At 51.9% G+C, this 16,962-nt stretch overlaps 1 protein-coding gene and 1 long non-coding RNA gene across 2 annotated transcripts; one reads left to right on the top strand and one right to left on the bottom strand.

The window, feature by feature from the left end:
* Window positions 1–516: 516 nt before the first annotated feature.
* Window positions 517–14,616, bottom strand: UBALD1 (UBA like domain containing 1). Its single transcript, XM_006259111.4, has 3 exons — window positions 14,402–14,616; window positions 4,942–5,001; window positions 517–1,875 (listed from the first exon to the last, which is right to left on the bottom strand). The coding sequence occupies exons 1-3, from the start codon at window positions 14,519–14,521 to the stop codon at window positions 1,549–1,551; spliced, it is 507 nt and encodes a 168-aa protein (XP_006259173.1). The 5' UTR covers window positions 14,522–14,616; the 3' UTR covers window positions 517–1,548.
* A 150-nt stretch (window positions 14,617–14,766) lies between these two features.
* On the top strand, window positions 14,767–16,236 carry LOC132244689 (uncharacterized). Its single transcript, XR_009456426.1, has 2 exons — window positions 14,767–15,129; window positions 15,340–16,236. It is a non-coding gene; the product is annotated as an uncharacterized LOC132244689 (long non-coding RNA).
* Window positions 16,237–16,962: the final 726 nt, after the last annotated feature.

Here is a 16,962-nt window from a genome sequence, read left to right as displayed (position 1 = left end):
AACACTATGCAGGCAGCAAAGAGGTAAGTGTGCCCTAGGCTAAACTGCAGGGCTGCTTTATGGAACAGACTAAGTCACTTGCCCTAGCCCCACCCAGCCCCACTGGATTTCAATCTTGGAGTGGGGACATTCTTTTGCTGTACCACTGTAAGGAGTACAGCACACCCAACTTCCTGTGGGACCTTGATGCTTTGTGCCCTCCCCCTCCCCAGGCTCTCTCACTCAGACAGTGGACTCAGGCTGGGGTGCACACTGACCCTGGGGTTACTCTGGAATGGGTAAGGAAAGCCTCCTGCTGCTGCACTGTTAGCCAGGATCTCTTCTCTCTCAGAGTTCTGGCTTTGTGTGAGCACCTACCCCTGTCAGCTTGGCTTAGTCTGGAGGGCAAGACATGTTGCCCAATCCACCGGCAGCAGCTCATGGCAGCCTTGGGGACAGAGCCACCTAGGATCCCTGGTCCCAGAAACAGCTTCCTGCCTCCCTCAACTGCTGTGAACAAAAGCAAAGACACTAGGGTCAAAGCAGAAGAACGTGTATTGCAGGTGGCTGCTGCGAAGCACCCAGGCCTCGCACTGCCAGTGTGCCTGGCAGGACTCTCATCCACAAGGAGAAAAGAACAGAGGGTTTAAAAACAATTCCAGCCTCTGTGGGGCTTACACCACATCATGTAAATGTACCTTCTGCCCAACCCCTGCCCCAGGGGGCCTGAGGAAACATGGCATCAGCCAGACCAGGCCAGCTTACTGCCTGCCTACATCCAACCAACCCCATTTACAGATGCCTGGAGGAATCTGACCCCAGGGGCTCAGAGAGGGGGTGCATCCCTTTTGTAGAAAGTAGAGAGTTGGCTTAATTAAAAAAAAGATGCTAAATATCTTCAAAGGAGCCTGCATTCCCTTTCCCACTCACTCTGCACTCAGTTTGTATCAGAGAGGGTGAGGGTTCCAGCCCTACAGCTGAGCAGAAATGGGGCTTTTCCTTTTGAAAAAAAAAAAAAAAAAAAAAAAAAATCACTGGGCATCTTCTCTCCACTCCCTGCCCTACTCAGCAGGGTGGGTGGGGTCCTGAGAGGAGCAGAGAGGAGGGGAGACACACATGACTCTCAATCCCATTCTGCTTGACAGTGGGACCCTAGTCAGTGCTGGGAAGGGGTGGCTGGATCAGCAAGAAGGGACTCCTTCTTCAGTAATTGTCACTTGCATGCAAAACTCCAGCATCCCAAACAGGTGGGGAAGGACATCCCCATGTTGAGAGACTCCTATAAAATCAGGTTGCTGGACGCAGAGGCTACTGACAGCTCCCACATCTGGTGCAGATTCCGTGTGTCCCTGGGGAGCTCCATTCAGTTCTAGGACAAGTAAAAACTACTTCAAACCAAACCCATGCAAGGTGGCTATTTGTTTGTGTCTGCTTGTCTATAGTTGCCAGTCTCCAAGGCAGCCAAATTCCACTGCTCCTTGGGAAAGGACAAAAAAAGAAAAAAAGAAAAAAACGAACACAGGGATCATGGGGGCCTTCCCCTCACTGTGTTCTTACTTCTCCACAGCCTCATCTCTCAGCCTCCATGGTCACATTAGCCTTCTGTTCTGAAGTGGCCTGTTGGGAGACTGTGGCAGGCCAGCCTGAAGGCTGCGAGGGCAGGGCTGGAGTCCACATGCTCTGCTGAGGCTGCTGGCTGGGAGGTGAGGCTGCAGGCCAGGCAGAGTTGAAGCCTCCATGCTGGGGGAGTGGTGGGGGTGGGGGCGGAGGAGAAGTCGCCATCGATGCCACAGGGCTGCTGCTGTTGAAGCTTTCAGAGGCCTTAAGGCGGGAGAACATGGTGAGGGCATCTGGGAAGTTTGGGGGAGTGGCTGGCGTGTTGGCAGGAGTACACATCTGTAGAAAAACAGAGAGGCAGATGGTAGTCAGGGGCACAGCCTCTCCCACCCCATGCTAGAGAGCAGCAAGCAGCCAGCTCCAGGCAGAGTATGTCCACAGGGTATTCCGTCTCTCTTTCCTTCAGTCTCTTGTACTAGGAAGGGAGGAACACCAACAGCTGAGCCATTACAACAGAACCCTAAAGAACCACAGGTTTTTTTGGGTGGCCTCCTACCGCAACAGTAGCCAGGCTAAGGCGGGCAGGGCTGGGGGAAGCAGGCACAAGCCAGGGAGCAGGAAGGCAGGAGGGATGCTGACAAAGCTCCTCAGTTTTGCTCTGCAGCCCCTAAGCTGTTCCAGTCCTGGCCTCTCCCCCACAAGCACAAGCAGCTTTGCAGACGCCCCTTAGTCCTCCTGTGCCTCTACTGCTGCTGCAGGAGGAACCCTCTGCACTGCTCATTCTCCCTTTCCCAAGGCCCCCAACTGACAGCCTCTTGCTGAACCCCTACTGCACTTTGTGCAGTATAGCACCCACTTCTACTGCACTGGGGAACTGAGGGTAGTAACCAACTACGCCTCCTATTCAGTGGCACAAGAAGCTGAGTTGGCACCTGGGACAAACCATGTAGGAAAGCCAGAGGGACACTTGGTTCCAGGAGCTGGGAGGCAGTTCTGAGAGTGGCTGGGGGAAGTCCACAACACGGAAGCATTGCCATACAGGGACTCCCAAAACAGTCCCGATAGAGCTGCTCCCACATGCTCTGCTCACCCCAGCTGCTCCTAAAGCAATGACAGCTGGGAACTGTTTTGGAGTTCACAGCCTGGCAACACTGTTGGTCTGTGGTTTCTGCAGGGGGTGAGAGGCGATTCTGGCACCCCCCCTAATTTGGTGCCCAGGGTGTGTTCCACACTTGCCCACCCCTAATTATGCTATTGCTTCTACTGGACCCCCACCCTGCTCCCTGTGGTGCAGCACTGCCTAGTGCCAGTAGGGCCTATGCTAACTGAACACCTCAATATTGTGACTACAAAACCCACCATTCTGACACTTATCAGAGGGGTGGCAGGTGAGGTGTGCCAGGTGGCTGAAGTTCTGTTACAACCTGGAACAGGGCTGCTTCCAGCACAGTGATTACTTAAGGTTCCTGAGGATTAATCCTCCTTCAAGCACTCAAAGGTCCCCAACAGGACCAAGGGCAAACAGTGCCCTTGGGAGCCTGCTTTGCTTTGCCACCTCCCCAGCACCAGAGCCTTCAGATGTGAGACAGTGATCACAAGGAACATGGATGTGGAATACCATGTTCACAGGAGGGGAAAGGGGAACTCAAAGTCAGTGCTGGAAAAACTACTAGTGCTCTGATACAGCCCTGTGCACCACAACACAGACACCACAGTCCCTGGCGTATGCTCAGCTACCACTGCCCATCATCCTTGCTTGGTAGCTCCCCAGGGAAGAAATGTGATCTAGGATGGCTTGGGCTCCAAAGCCAGGGCTCCCCCGAACCAATTCTGAAGGCCTGACCCAGGGCAGTAACCTCGAGTCAGTCCGACAGGCTGCATACAGCCTGCCCTGCGCTGCACTGGAGGTCTGATTCTTCAAGGGTTCGAAAGCATCCAGTCCTGCAAAGCTCTGTATCCTGCTGGAGTGGAGAGCAACAAGGCGATCCTCACACCCTCAGCTGCCAGAACGCATCAGGCCTTGCTGGGTGCTTTACTCCAAACACTCACTGCATGCTGCAAATCCCTGCTGGTCCCAGAGAAATGCAGTAAAATGAGGCCACAGCAAGCAGCAAATCCCTGAGACATCTGACCTAGCAGATTACAGGCCACACTAGCAGGAGAGTTAAAGGGGCAAGGTATGGGCAGCCCAGGGACTGTTGTGGGGCTGAGACATAATGGGGGAAGGGCTGTTGCCTTGGGGAAGGGGAGGGAAGGGGCATTCACAGGAGGAGCCAACCAGGCCACATGGCTACAAGGAGATGGATCTCGACTCTGGAGTAGAAGACGGGCTGGGGTCAGTGCCCTGGCTCTGGCTGCATACAGATGCCGAGCAGAACTTGGTCCAGCCCCCTGGCCTCAGAGCAGGACTGAGGCGGCTGGTATATAGCAGAGTTTCGTGAACCGCATGAGGGCAAGCTGGGTCTGGCACTGCTGTGGCCAGTGCAAAGAGCAGAGCAACCTGGTATCCTTACACCTCACCCCTGGGTGACAAAGAAGGCTCTCAAGGCCAAGTGCCCTCAAGGCCTGTCGCAATGGATCCAGCAGCACCTTCCACCAGGGTAGGCTGCCTGCCATCACCAGTGCGAGCTGCCACATACCTAACACACAGCAGCTCTGGGAAGCCCTAGCGTGTGTGGAGTGGGCTGTGCTCGGGGCCCTCACAGAGTCTGAGCTTCCCCAGGCAGCTGTGTGAGAGACTCATGTGGCATGGATGGGAGCTGATCCAGGGTCCTGGGAAAGAGGTTACTATTCCTTACTACATTGCTGTTCTGTCCAGAAGCTGCAGCAAATCAGTTAATTGAATGTGCAGGAATGTGGCACCAGTGGACTGTGTTCATCCCCAACCACCTCCCTGCACACAGGCTTTCTGAAGAACTTCCTCCTGGGAAGGCCACAAGGCTGTGGACTGTCCCCACCCCTATGCCTGCCCAGTCCTCCTTTTCCAATGCCAGTTCCCACCCTGCCCCTCCCTTGTGTCGCACAGTCTCTGCTTCACATTAGCAAGCTTCAAAGTACAGCTTCCTCTTCCTGGTTTTTCCCCAGAAGAGCTGCCAACCCCCCCCTGCTGCTGTATGGGGCAAACTGCAAGCCACGCCAGCAGTGCTAGCTCTTGCTGGATAAGGTGACTGAACACACACTCTGGGACACAGGGATCTCCCCACAGGACACTCTCAGGATACAGCCCAGTCTCTGCTATTCTCCACAGGAAGCTTGCTTGGCAGGACATGCACCCCAGCCCCTCTCCACACATGGCTTTACTGTGTGTGCCTGTCCTCTGCACTCTGGCAATAGCAGCTCAGGTGTGCACAGCAGCCACTGCTCTTCTCCTGATTCAGCAAGGCAAAGGGCTGGGGAACCACTTACCATCTGATGGTGATGGCTGTAAGGGATGTTTGTTTCTTGGAAAAATGCACTGAGCGCGGTCTGCAAAGAAGAAGGAAGAGATTTGTCATTGGGGCTGTGAAGGAGGCATTTGCTTTGCTCAGCCCACTACAGCCCACACGCTGGGCCTCACACACCAAGACAGGCTACAAGACCAGGGCCTTAGGACACTGCTCTGCTCTTGGATCAGCACAGCTGGTTCTTGCCTACCAACACCCTGCTCACTGGAGCATGGGATTCCAGAAAGATCATGAAGAAACGCTAACCAGTGTGTCAAAATCCAGGAATCTCCATCAGCTTCAGCCCCTTGTGAGCCCCAATGCAAAGGACCCCGCTGAGTACTGGCTTCAACACCCTGCCAACACCCAGCATTGCCTCCTTGGGCAGTACAAGCTGCCTCACAATAGCTGTCTCACTCCTACTTCTCTGTGTGAAATATACAGATAGGTAAGCTATGGTGCATAGGCAGTTGCTCCTGAGTTTCTGAAGAGCAAAGTGTGTTTGCTGTCTGGTTTCATGTTAGACCAACAGATACCATTATGCACACAGGTACCACTACATCCACTGGGAAAAGGAGTCACTTCTCAGGTAGAGCCCAGCAGGTTTGTACCTGCTTACAGCAATGTCATGCAGTTGTTTAGCACAGAAGGCAAAGAATATCAAATCCAACTGGGGTGGCAGGGGGCATTTAGAGCAAGGGCTAGATCTGGACAAGAGAATCAGGGTTAGCATGCAAACTCTCATGGAAAGTGCTAGAGCAGGGGTTGGCAACCGACAGCCCCACAGGTCTAATCCAGGCCACAGAGTAATTCTATACAGCCCACAAAGTTGGGGTTCCTGTAGTGTTTTACTGGCAGGGGGCTTCATCCATGCATCAGGGAGAAGCAGTGGCAGTGGCTATGTCAGATAAGCCAGCCCACCTCAGACCGAGCTAGGTTATTTTGTCCCACTGATCCTGACACACTACTGACCTCTGTGCTAGAGGATCTAGAATAATCACAGTTAGCCAAGACCTTAGTGTTGTCTCATCCCAGCATATAACATCCCTAAAGCCATGCTGGGCTCTGGCATACTCTGTCAGACACACAGGGACAAGCCCTTCCCACCAGGTTGGCAAGAGCCCATGCCACACGGAGGAGGTCTCCCACCTAAGCTTCACTGCAGGATCTGAAGGCTCAGAGTGCACGAAAGGCACAAATGCATGGCCGTGTCTGTGCAGGTGCTAAGACTGAGCTTGTTGCCAGCCCAGCCTCATCCTTCTCCTCTGACATTTGAAGGAACATTTAAGTAAGTTGGATAAAAATGGGAGTGTGGGAGACTAAGGAGGATAATCACCCAAGTGGATTCAGATAAGAGTGTCTTGGACAGAAGGGTCTGGTCCTTCTCTCCCTTGATGTATATCAGGAGTAGCTTCAGCCAAGACATTGTTTTATACTGTTGAAGCAAAAAATAGATTCCAGCCCGCAGTGCTTTACTGTATGTTGTATGTGCGCGGGACTTCCATCAGAACACTTATCACCGAAATACTCTGGAAGCCATCAATTCAGCCACTACTAATAAAACAGCAGTAGTAGCATCCAGCTCTCAGATAAGTTTTTTCACCAAAATCCCTTACAGATCCTCAAAGGGTTCCCTGCCAGGTTTCACTGCAGCCACCACCAACAGGCTGTTACCTCTGGGGCAGGACCCAGCAGCTGTTAACCAGCAACTCAATAAAACAGTTTTAGAAAGACTGTGAAGAGAAGGACACTGCCATAGAACACAGGGTGCCCAGTTTGCAGCATTTAGGGCCCACAATGGCAACTTGTCAGGCTTGCAGCTAATTAGCATCTACACTAGGGGCGGGCAAAATCCGGTCCACCCAGGCCACTCTATACGGCCCGCTGGGCACCTAAAAAGTTTAGATAATTAATATTTATCTGCTCCTGGCTGCCTGTCAAAGATGACAAAACTCCGGAGCAAAGCAAGCCGGCCAGCCGGCCCCCTCCCCACCCTACCCCCAACTGGAAGCCTCTGCCAGAGGCCTCTTCCCTGCACACCAGCCTCCAGCACCATGTGGCTCCTGGCTGCATCACCGGACTGTGGGAGTACAGGGCTGCACCAGTACCTTGGGGCCAAGAGCAGGAAGGGGTGTATGTGTTCATATAGGGCAAGTCTCACACACATACCCCACCATACACATGCACCCAAACCCCGCTTTGCACTGCCATACATGCAGACCCCCACAGCCCCTCACACACCCCAGCCACTCTCCCCTCCACAAACCCCATACTCACCTACACCCCACATATCCACACTCACACGCTCCCTCACCCCACACCTACCCACCCCCCCACAAAACCCCCACACTCCATATACCCACAGCCCCTCACAAACCTATACCCACCCCCCATACCCCCCCACAGTATACAATAGCTTAAAGTGAAGTTTTACTCTTATGCTATCATCATCTCTGTGTATACTACACAAACACATGTTAATCAGGACAAAAATATTTTTTGAAATGAAATTAATGAATGCTGTAGACGTTTGATTTTTACAATATAAATTTGGTATTTTTCTGGTTCCAGGATGGCAAAGCCCCTTGCTGAAAGGAGTATTTCTTGGGGCAAGAGGAGGAACTTCTGGTAGCAAAGGCCAGGGGGAGTTAGGGGGTGGGACTTCTGATCCCAAGATGGCAGCCAGGGGGCAGGGCACCAGTCAAGGGGCAGGGCTACCCATGCAGCCCTTGACAGCTTGCCACAATGTGGTAAGCCACCCTCTGCCCGAAATAATTGCCTGCCCCTGATCTACACAGACATCTTGTACAGTGGTTCTAAGCACCAGCAGGCTAGCCTCTTGGGTAGGTCTGGGGAGGGAGCAGGGCTGCCAACAGTCTACGAGCTTAGCCCTAATCTTTTAAAATGTCTATAAGGTCCATAAAAAACTAACAAACCATAAAGATAAAAGATTTGTCATCAGACTGTGGTAGGATGCAAATGCTGACATGCGGACAGAGCAAAGCAGCACTGTCTTGAGTTTGAGGTATGCCACAGGGAACTCTCATCAGGGTTTTGTGTCCCACCGGAGCCCCCCCTTCCCCCAGCCATGTGTTGCTGCTGCATCCTGGCTGTTGCCTGACTGTTAACAGGGACCACGTGGCCCCAGGCAGTCTGAGGTATGGGACAGGACAGGGTGGGGCAGCCAGGATGGAGCTGCAGGGCTGGGAGCAGGGAGAGGCAGCAGGTAAGGATTCTGTGCCGTGTTGAGAGGATCAGGGCTGCGACTGGTGGGAAAGCTGGTGGGGGGTCAGCACAGTGCAAACTGCTGTTAGGGATGCCAGTGTGTGGAGTTGAGTATGGGACCTCTGGGGTGGGCATAGTATGGTGGAAAACTACTGCTGCAGTCAAGGAAAAACTTTAGTTGGCATTAAACCCTTAAATTTGACCCAATCCTTGTTACTACCATCCAGGGCCTGGCAGATGTTTTACATAATGTAGGTGTAACACTTATGTCAATAAAAAAAAAAGTTTGGTTGTCAGTAAAAACCTTTTTTGGGTTGGCAACCCTGGGAAGGAGAATAGGTATGGGGACAAAAACTCTTTGGTGCCCTCTAGAGGTGAAGGGGAAGAAGTCAGGGAGCATTCCTACTTACCAGGCGTGTCTACACATGCATAGTTACCGTCTACACAGACACGCCCGTATTGTGCAGAAACTATGGTGACTTACACCAACTTGGGCATAAATTTGCTACCTGCATGACTCCCGAGTAGTTATTGAGCAGTAAAGCACGTATAGATGCTTTACTATGAAGTAACCCTGTGTGTGCGGACTGACTTGGGACCAACTTTAGTCCCAAGTCAGTCTACACACAATGTTACTGTGCTGTAATGCCTGCATGTGTAGATGCCAGCATAAAAAACACTTACTGCGCTGTAAATGCAAGTGTAGACATGCCCACTGACAGGCTAATCTGAATATACCACTCTCTGACTTTCCCTATGAGCAAACAGGAGAACAGTGGGGGCTTTATTTTCAATTGCATTAACGTTTACAAGTCTGCCCAAACTGCCAGAAATTTGGACACTTTTCACACGTGAAAGAGTAGCAAAGCACACACCTGGAAGTTAACTGCTGGGGGAACTGGGTCTCCCTAACCACAGCATTACTGGGACAAGTATAGAGAACAAGAATGAAGGAAACTGCAGGAGCATAGGATGGTGGCAGTTTACCAACTGAAGAAGACACTTCTGCTTGTAAGAAGTGGGCTGGGTCAGGTCAAGTTGGGCAAGGACATGAGCTTGGATTGTAGCTGGCCTCTGTTAGCAGCCTACTCTACTCATCATGTTGCATTATGTAGCAGAACTTTTTGATACTAACAAAACTCTGGGAGGGGAAGCCAACTGCTGGAGAGCTTTTAGATGCCTCAGGCCCTGGATGAAGATGAGGCATTAGTCAAGGGCTGGAGCCAGTTGCTGGCTGTTTGTGTGGAATGCTGCAATCTGATCAAGTTGAAACATCAAGAAATATTCTAAGCATCAGTGGACTATTGATTTTGGTGAAAACTAGATGGGGTGATGGAGGCACACACTGCTCCTAGCTCCTGGTTAGCAGACCCATCAGCTCCAAGTGGCTCTGCAACTGCCTACAGATCAAAGAACTAAGCAATGGAGCCATCATCAACTCCTTCTGGCATCACTATGCACCCTAGCCATCTCAACTGTGTTTATAATGTTGACGTACTGCATGAACTACCTCCCTGAGACAGGAAAGAAATACTGTGATAAGGGGAAATCCAAGCTCCCTGGCAATGGGACAACACAGAGATTGCTTGATACCTGCTAAATAGTTCCATCACCTCTAGCACCGTATCCCATTTTACCTCTGACCTCCATGCCAAGTGAACCCACAATATGGATACAAATGACTTACCTAGCTACGCTTGCACTGTATCTGGTACTTTATGACATTATGGAATGAAGGAGAGACTGAGGGTGTTGCAGGGGATCCTGAAATGAGGGTGGTACCCAGGGAACATGAGGGATGGCAGCAGGCAGCACACCCCTGCTAAGTGCAGTGAGCTCAGCTTGCACAAGCAGCACAGTGTGTGACCCCCCGCTAGTCATAACTGGTTAAAATAGGACCTTTGCATTATTTGCTCCAGGCCCCAAAGTTCAATAATGGCACCTGGCCAGAAGTGACCCATAGGTCCATAAGTGTCATCCCCACAAGGTGCTTGTTGGCTATATTTGCAAGCAATAGATCAGAGGATGAAGCAGGGGGTATAAAGGGCAGCAAGCTTTTGCATGCAGGCAGCAATACAGAATTCAATAACCCATGTCAGAACTGAGCTGGGAACCTGAAGTTCTCACATATGCACGCATCTGATTCCCCTCTCACTCTGCTTCTACTGCAGTGTCATCCTCCTGAATTCAATGGAGACTCTAGTTCAGACAAACAAGAGAAACAGGACTCAAGCCCTGGACATGCTTGCAAATTTTCCCTTGTATTTCACAATTGGTCTCATGGACTCTCTTTAAATGTCTCACTGAAACCTTTCCTAGTTCCCTGCTGTTGGCTGGGTGGAGCTGTGGTCCTTTCTTGAACTGTCATAATTAACACCACCTGGTGCACACTGGAACTTGGGGACATGGTAACACTTAGACCAGTTCCTCAGCCACATCCTTCCAGAAGAAGAGGTGTGGCACACCCAATCTAGTTTGGGCACATAGCCAGGCTTATCCCCAAAACTGTAGCAACAAAGACAACATCCCTGCAGCAAACTGCAAACACACAGGGAGAAAAAAATGTTCCAGGTCCCTATCAAATGGGAGGGAACAGAGTACTAGTGATATTGCTGGAGATTGACTCTTCAAAGCACACAATTCTCAGAGCCTGCCAGATCCCATGACTGAGAAACAGCATAAATGGTTGCACTGCGAGGCTTGCCTGAATGTGTTACAGACTTTGATCATCTAACACTAAAACAATATCATCCTTGGAACTGCTTCCCCTCCCACATCCAACATGCAACTGCCCTTCTAAGTTACATTCCTCTTGGCCCCAGATATCAGATACCTAGTACCACTTCTGGAACTGCTGAGTCTGACAGGGTTGTCCCCTAGGTCTACAGGACACTCCAAGCACCATGAAATACAACTGGATCCAAGCACTGTAAGAACTCTTGGACAACAGCCTCTAAACAGGCTAACAAAACCACCAGAACAAATTAGCAACTCCCTGCTGCAGTCATGTGAGACTGCCCCACTCCATGTGGTGTTCGGCAGCCAGTCAGCACCTTTCTGTTGCTAAGTAGACATGTCCCAAGTGCTATGGAAGTGGCTTGGTGTTCATGGGCCTCATTCTAAGCCCATGGATCTGGAATCTAGACGAAGCTGTGGGAGACTGTATATGTAAGGGTTTGTGTAGACAGGGGCTAGCCAGCATAGCTATCCCAAAGTAACACTTCTCAAGGCACACACGTATAGCAGGAATGGTATAATTACATCATTATGGTTACATAGGGAAATACCACCTTCTCCCACAACAAGCCTAAAGATGCAGAGCCAAAAGCTCTGGCTGTTCTGGTCACTAGACATCCAGTCACTTCAAGGTTCACTACTTTCAGGTAATTTAGTTCTCAAATATCAGTTTAAATAGTAGGATGGAAGGGAAAACCATCTTGTATACAGGGGGATGAGAGCAGCGAAACAAAGTGAGGTCTGGGATGGGCTTTCTGTTTACCTGCACTGGAGCTTCTGAAATCTCATGGGTTCAGGGGCTATCAAACAGCATTAGTACCCAGCACACCTTGTGATTTTATTTAGAAAGAGATGGGATGCAACAAAACCAGGAGATCACAATTCTGTTATCCTTACTCTAGCTGAGGAATATCTTGCTCCAAGAGCAGTGTTTTGGAAACTAGCATTCAACAGACCAGACCCTCAGTGGGTATAAATCAGCACAGCTCCACTGAATTACACTCACTGAGGATCTGGGCCAGTGAGCATAACGGCAGTGGTCACAGAAGCTAAAATAACAATATCCTCAGAATGCCACAATATAATAAATACTCCAGTTCAGGGAAAGAGGCATGTCCAGCAGCCATTTTGCAAAGGGAATTATCTGACCGTTGTACTAAAAGTGAATGGTAACATGGTAACTGCTCGTCACACTGCCTTTGTTTACAGCTGAACTTCCTCTGAGTCATGCAAGTGCCAAACCAGCACTGGAGACCCTTGGCCAGGAGACTGCTATTTACACTTGTGCAACTCACCAAATGGTGGCAAATTTCTGCAACATTAACTGTGAAAATAGCTCTCTCAGACATGTTCCTGCTTCAAGTGCTCTGCATGTAATAGAAGGTAGGTTCTGACTTTTTCCTCATGTCGGTTTTCCCCATGATCGAGTAGGATTACTCGTGATTTATAATGGTAATCAGGATCAAGACCATGCTACATATGGGAATGTGGAGCATTCAGGTACATTGATCTGTTACTTGTGTCAGTGCAGCAATAACTGCCCCTGTGTACACTATCCTATGTGTCCTGCAGACAAAATGACACCCCCAAATCCTAGTCTGGCCCTTTCTACATTTCTAACCCTCTAGGGTTTTGCATCCAATATTCCCCAAATCAAGTACATTGATCTTTTTTAACAGCATCTGCAAATAAGCAAGTCCGTGAATATGGTACACACTTGATCCCAGTGAAGATGGAGGTTCTCATCTGTTTGAATTTGCACTCACCCACATGTGGACAACTTGATATAGTGCAGCTGCTTCTGATTTTGCATCTGGAAATCTTCTCACAGCAGGTGGACTGTACAGCATGAGTTACTGGACCTACTGGTTAATTTGGGGGGTGTTTTGCATTACAGGGGCTATTTTTCAGAAGCTGCACTGAGGCACGTTGACAGATCAGGGCTGCACTGTACATAGAACAAGGGGCAAATGCATACAATATAAACCTCTTACTCTCTGCACCGATTCATACCTCCTTTTGCATCCCAAACAGGCACACTAATTACGACAGTGCCATTAGTGTCAAAACCATCACCAAGACAAAGAGCTGCTGGGGCTGCATGAAGAAAATTGTATTAAGAGCCCTGTTTACTATTCCCCTAGCTCTCCCTCTTCAAGCACGCACGCTCTTTACCTCCAGGGACCCTCATAGAAGCAATACATTCAGAAAGTCTGTCTGCATGTTCCCTACCTGAAATCACAATCCTGTGTGTGCCATCAGTCACTTCCACAGCCATCAGTAGATGTACCAGAGGATCCTAACTTTGGGTAAAAGGAAAAAGCAGCTGGAGCTGATGAAGCTTTAACCTACAAAATCTCTTTTCCTGCTGTTACTTGGGAATCAAACCCTAGGGAAGGCAGGCACATAGGGAGGGACTCAGGGATGTCATTTTGTCTGCACGGCACATGGAATAGCACACAGAAGCAGTTACTGCTGCACTGACGCTATCACAGAGTATAAGTATGCAAAGAGATGTTGCACCAGAACTGCAAGAATGCACCCCAATACCCCACACAGGCAGGGGTATCTCCAAGTGGCACAGTCCAATGTTTACACTAAGCTGGGTTTCTGCTTCCCTTTGACAGCAAGTCTGTTCCCAATTGGGTGGCCTTTACCAATCAGCTACCCCCAGCGTGGGAACCTTACCACTGGAGCACAGCAAGCGTTCCATTTTGCTGGCACTGGGAAACACAGTCACAGCCACATGCTGCACAGGCACTTCATGCACAGTCCACCTCAGGTATACATGCATGCACATGCTTCGGCACACACACATGCACGCATCACAGAGCTGTAGATACACATCCCAGCACAGCATGCTCCAGCAGCATCTCCAGAGCCAGTAGGAATGGCCTCTCCTTTACACTGAGGAGTACAGAAGAGTAAATCCCATGCCAACCCACACATCCCTGGGCCTGGCCAGTGGTGGCAGCGTCAGATCAGTGCTCCTTGGTGTGAGGGGGGTGGGGGACTGCTAGTTGCCCCTGAACGCACCGTGACACAGGTGCCAGGCAGCACAGCCAGCAGCAACGTCAGGACTGGCTCGACCGAGGGCAGGCCCATCCAAGGGCTGAGCCACCTCGGCCTGTCTGACCCGGCCCCTCCCGGGCACAGCGCTCCACAAGGCTCGGCCGCCGCGAGGCGCGCCCTGGCCTTGGGGCTGCAGCGACGAGCTCCAAGGGACCATCCTCTTCCGAGCTGTCCCGGCGCCAGGGCCTGCCCCGCTGCCCCAGCCCCGACGGGCCCCGCACCCCGCCCCGCTGGCGGCGGACAAAGGAGGCGGAGGCTGCTGCTCTCCCCCGCAGCCCAGCGCGGCCGCCATGGCTCCGCACGCGGCGCGAGCACGGGGCAGCGGGGCCGCCTGCCGGGAGCCCCCGGCCGCCCACCGCGGCCCTCGGCCCCCGGCAGGGCGGGCACTGCACACGCGCCGCGCGGCTCACCTCGAACTGCCAGTGCGCCGCCTGCAGCAGCTGCTTGGCCTGGTCGGCGGCGCAGCCCGCGGTCAGCACGAACTGGTTGATCATGACCTGGTGCTTCAGCTCGTCCATGTTGCCGGACATGGCGCCGCGCCGCCGCCCCGCGCCGCTCACAGCCCAGCCATCGCGCCCGGCTCCGGCTCATACAAATATTTACTGTAGGAGACTGGCAGCGGAGCCTCGCCCCTACCGGCCGGGCAGGGCGGGGCAAAGCGGGGCTGCCGGGAGCTGTAGTGCTGCTGCGGCCCCCAGCCGGGCGCTCCGCGGGGTGGGGGTAAGGCTAGCCGAGGCCAGCTCCGCTCTCTACGGCTGGGGCCCGGCCCGGACAGGCTGATGGGCCGCTGCTCCCTGCGACAGGCGCGAGGCGGGACTCGCCCTATAGGGCACGAGCACGAGCAAGCGGCGGGGGAGCGCGAGCCGCCCCCGCCTGGGCCGGAACACATGCCCGGCGGCGCCCGCGCCTCCATTTCCCAGGGGCCCCCGCTTTGTTTGCAGATTTGTGTTGGGGCTGACGTAGCTGCATGGTTTATCGGGACAGCCAATCCCCAAGCACGCTGTGTTAGTACCTGGCCATATAAGGTAAACAAATCTGGTGCCCCAATGAGCGCGAGGGGGCGGTGCTGCGGGGCGCCGTCAGCGCGGCTGGTCCGGGGCTCGCGCTGTTTACAAGCGGCGCGTGCAGTTTCCTGTTGGTGAGCTGGGGGAGGCGGGGCTGCTGCGGGCGCCGGCTCGGGGAGAGCGGGGGACTCGGCGCCGCGGGCCGGGCTGCTCGAGCTCTGTTATGTCCGGCCTTGTCCGACGTGGTCGGAGCAGCGGTGCTGTGTCCGGATGCTGTCGGCCCCGCAGCACCGCTATTGTCCGTCCAAGCTCTGGCCCACCCGGCGCTGTTTCGTGGCTTGCAGCTCCCGTACAAATCTCGAGGGCAGCATTGACATGTCCCACGCGTTGGAGCAGGGAGCACCACGTCGCGCTGAGACTTGCGTCGAGTCGGATCTCCGTGTTGATAAGAAGCCTCACAAAGCCATCACCTAGGCGTGTGGTAGAAGGGTGCAGGACTGGGCTGTGCACGACGTGTTTTGGCCTTCCCTATGATTATACTGTCACATGAACATCCGCGGGGGCAATCAGTATATTGTTTTGGTTAAGCTCTGGGTGATGTTTAACCAGGAGGGTGCTAAAGCAACGCATGTGTTACTCTGAGCAGCTGTGTTATCCATTAAGAGGATGCTGACCTCTGTGTACATGGACCTTTACATGTAGGTACTGTACACATATGGCAATTGCCTATATTCTGTGATCACTCTGATTCAGGAATGCAGGCCCTCTTGTAAACAGATTTTCCCCTTTTCTCGAGGGGGTCCAAGACCCTCAGGCACCCGGGTACTTGGCACCTCTGGTTCATAGATTCACAGATGTCAGGGTCGGAAGAGACCTCAGTAGGTCATTGAGTCTGACCTCCTACCCCGGACAGGAAAGAGTGCTGGGGTCAGATGACCCCAGCTAGGTGTTTGTCCAGTCTCCTCTTGAAGACCCCCAAGGTAGGGGAGAGTACCACCGCACTTGGAAGCCCATTCCAGATTCTGGCAACCCTTACTATGAACAAGTTCTTTCTAATGGTTTGAACAGAACTAATCAAGAAGGAATTAATAGTGGATGATCAGGGTTGAACCAACCTCAGACTCTTCCTTCCAACTCCCAGACTTTGGCATGTTTGAGATTTAGATCCAGATTATAACCTTTGCTTCCATCTAAACCTGACAGGACTAAGACTGCTGCAGACTATTAAATTCTTACCTGGATTGCCAGTGCTATGGGCCTAGATTTTTTGTTCTGTGTCTATACGGCACCTAACACAATGGGGATTTGCTCTGTGCCTGGAACTAGCCTGTGCTGCAATACAAGTAATAATTAGCAAGAGGAGATACTATATCAAAAAGCATAGCTGCAAGCCTGTTCCCATGTCTCTAGATTAGCTGAACCATGTTTCTATTCCATCTACATAATTGACAAGATGTGAAACAAGATCCCATAGTGGGTGAATGTTCTGGAAGGTGCCAGGGGCTCCTGGTGACATGAAAAACTCCTTTGAGAACCCAGCATTACCATAGCAGAAGACAGCTTGCAGCCAGGCAGGCATCACTGGGCTACTTTGCAGTACCAGAGAGGGAGATAAGGAAATAATGCTGTGTTGTTAAGTACCAGGAAATGATAAGCAGGCATGGACATTTAGTACAAATGTCTGGGAGATAATAGAGCAAAGGAAAAATGGCAAGTAGAAGGAATATTCTCAACTCCACCAAGCTCCCTGTGCTTAGCAGAAAGTAGCATTCTGGTTCTAGCAGTTGCTGATCAGTTCTAGCATCTTTACCACATCTGGTTCTGGTACTGTGTATTTAGAGTAGGGATAGGCAATGATTTGAGCCCATGGGCCACACAGGGAGTTTTACTGAGCTCTCGTGGACTGGATCAGCACTTTCCACCCCCTACCCCACTTCCCTGAGCACCAGCTTACCAAAACTCTTTAT

Source organism: Alligator mississippiensis, chromosome 13 (assembly GCF_030867095.1).
Source record: "Alligator mississippiensis isolate rAllMis1 chromosome 13, rAllMis1, whole genome shotgun sequence".
Taxonomy (NCBI): Eukaryota; Metazoa; Chordata; order Crocodylia; family Alligatoridae; genus Alligator; species Alligator mississippiensis.
The sequence above is the reverse complement of the archived record's forward strand: the minus strand, read 5'-3'. Positions and strand labels throughout refer to the sequence as shown.

Bases quoted from the DNA above. Each gene is read 5' to 3' on its own strand.
- UBALD1 (XM_006259111.4), bottom strand. From the start codon at position 14,521: ATGTCCGGCAACATGGACGAGCTGAAGCACCAGGTCATGATCAACCAG. The intron at 5,002-14,401 runs GTGAGCCGCGCG...TCTTCTTTGCAG, and splicing joins CGGCGCACTGGCAGTTCGAG to ACCGCGCTCAGTGCATTTTT. The intron at 1,876-4,941 runs GTAAGTGGTTCC...GTTTTTCTACAG, and splicing joins ACAGCCATCACCATCAGATG to ATGTGTACTCCTGCCAACAC.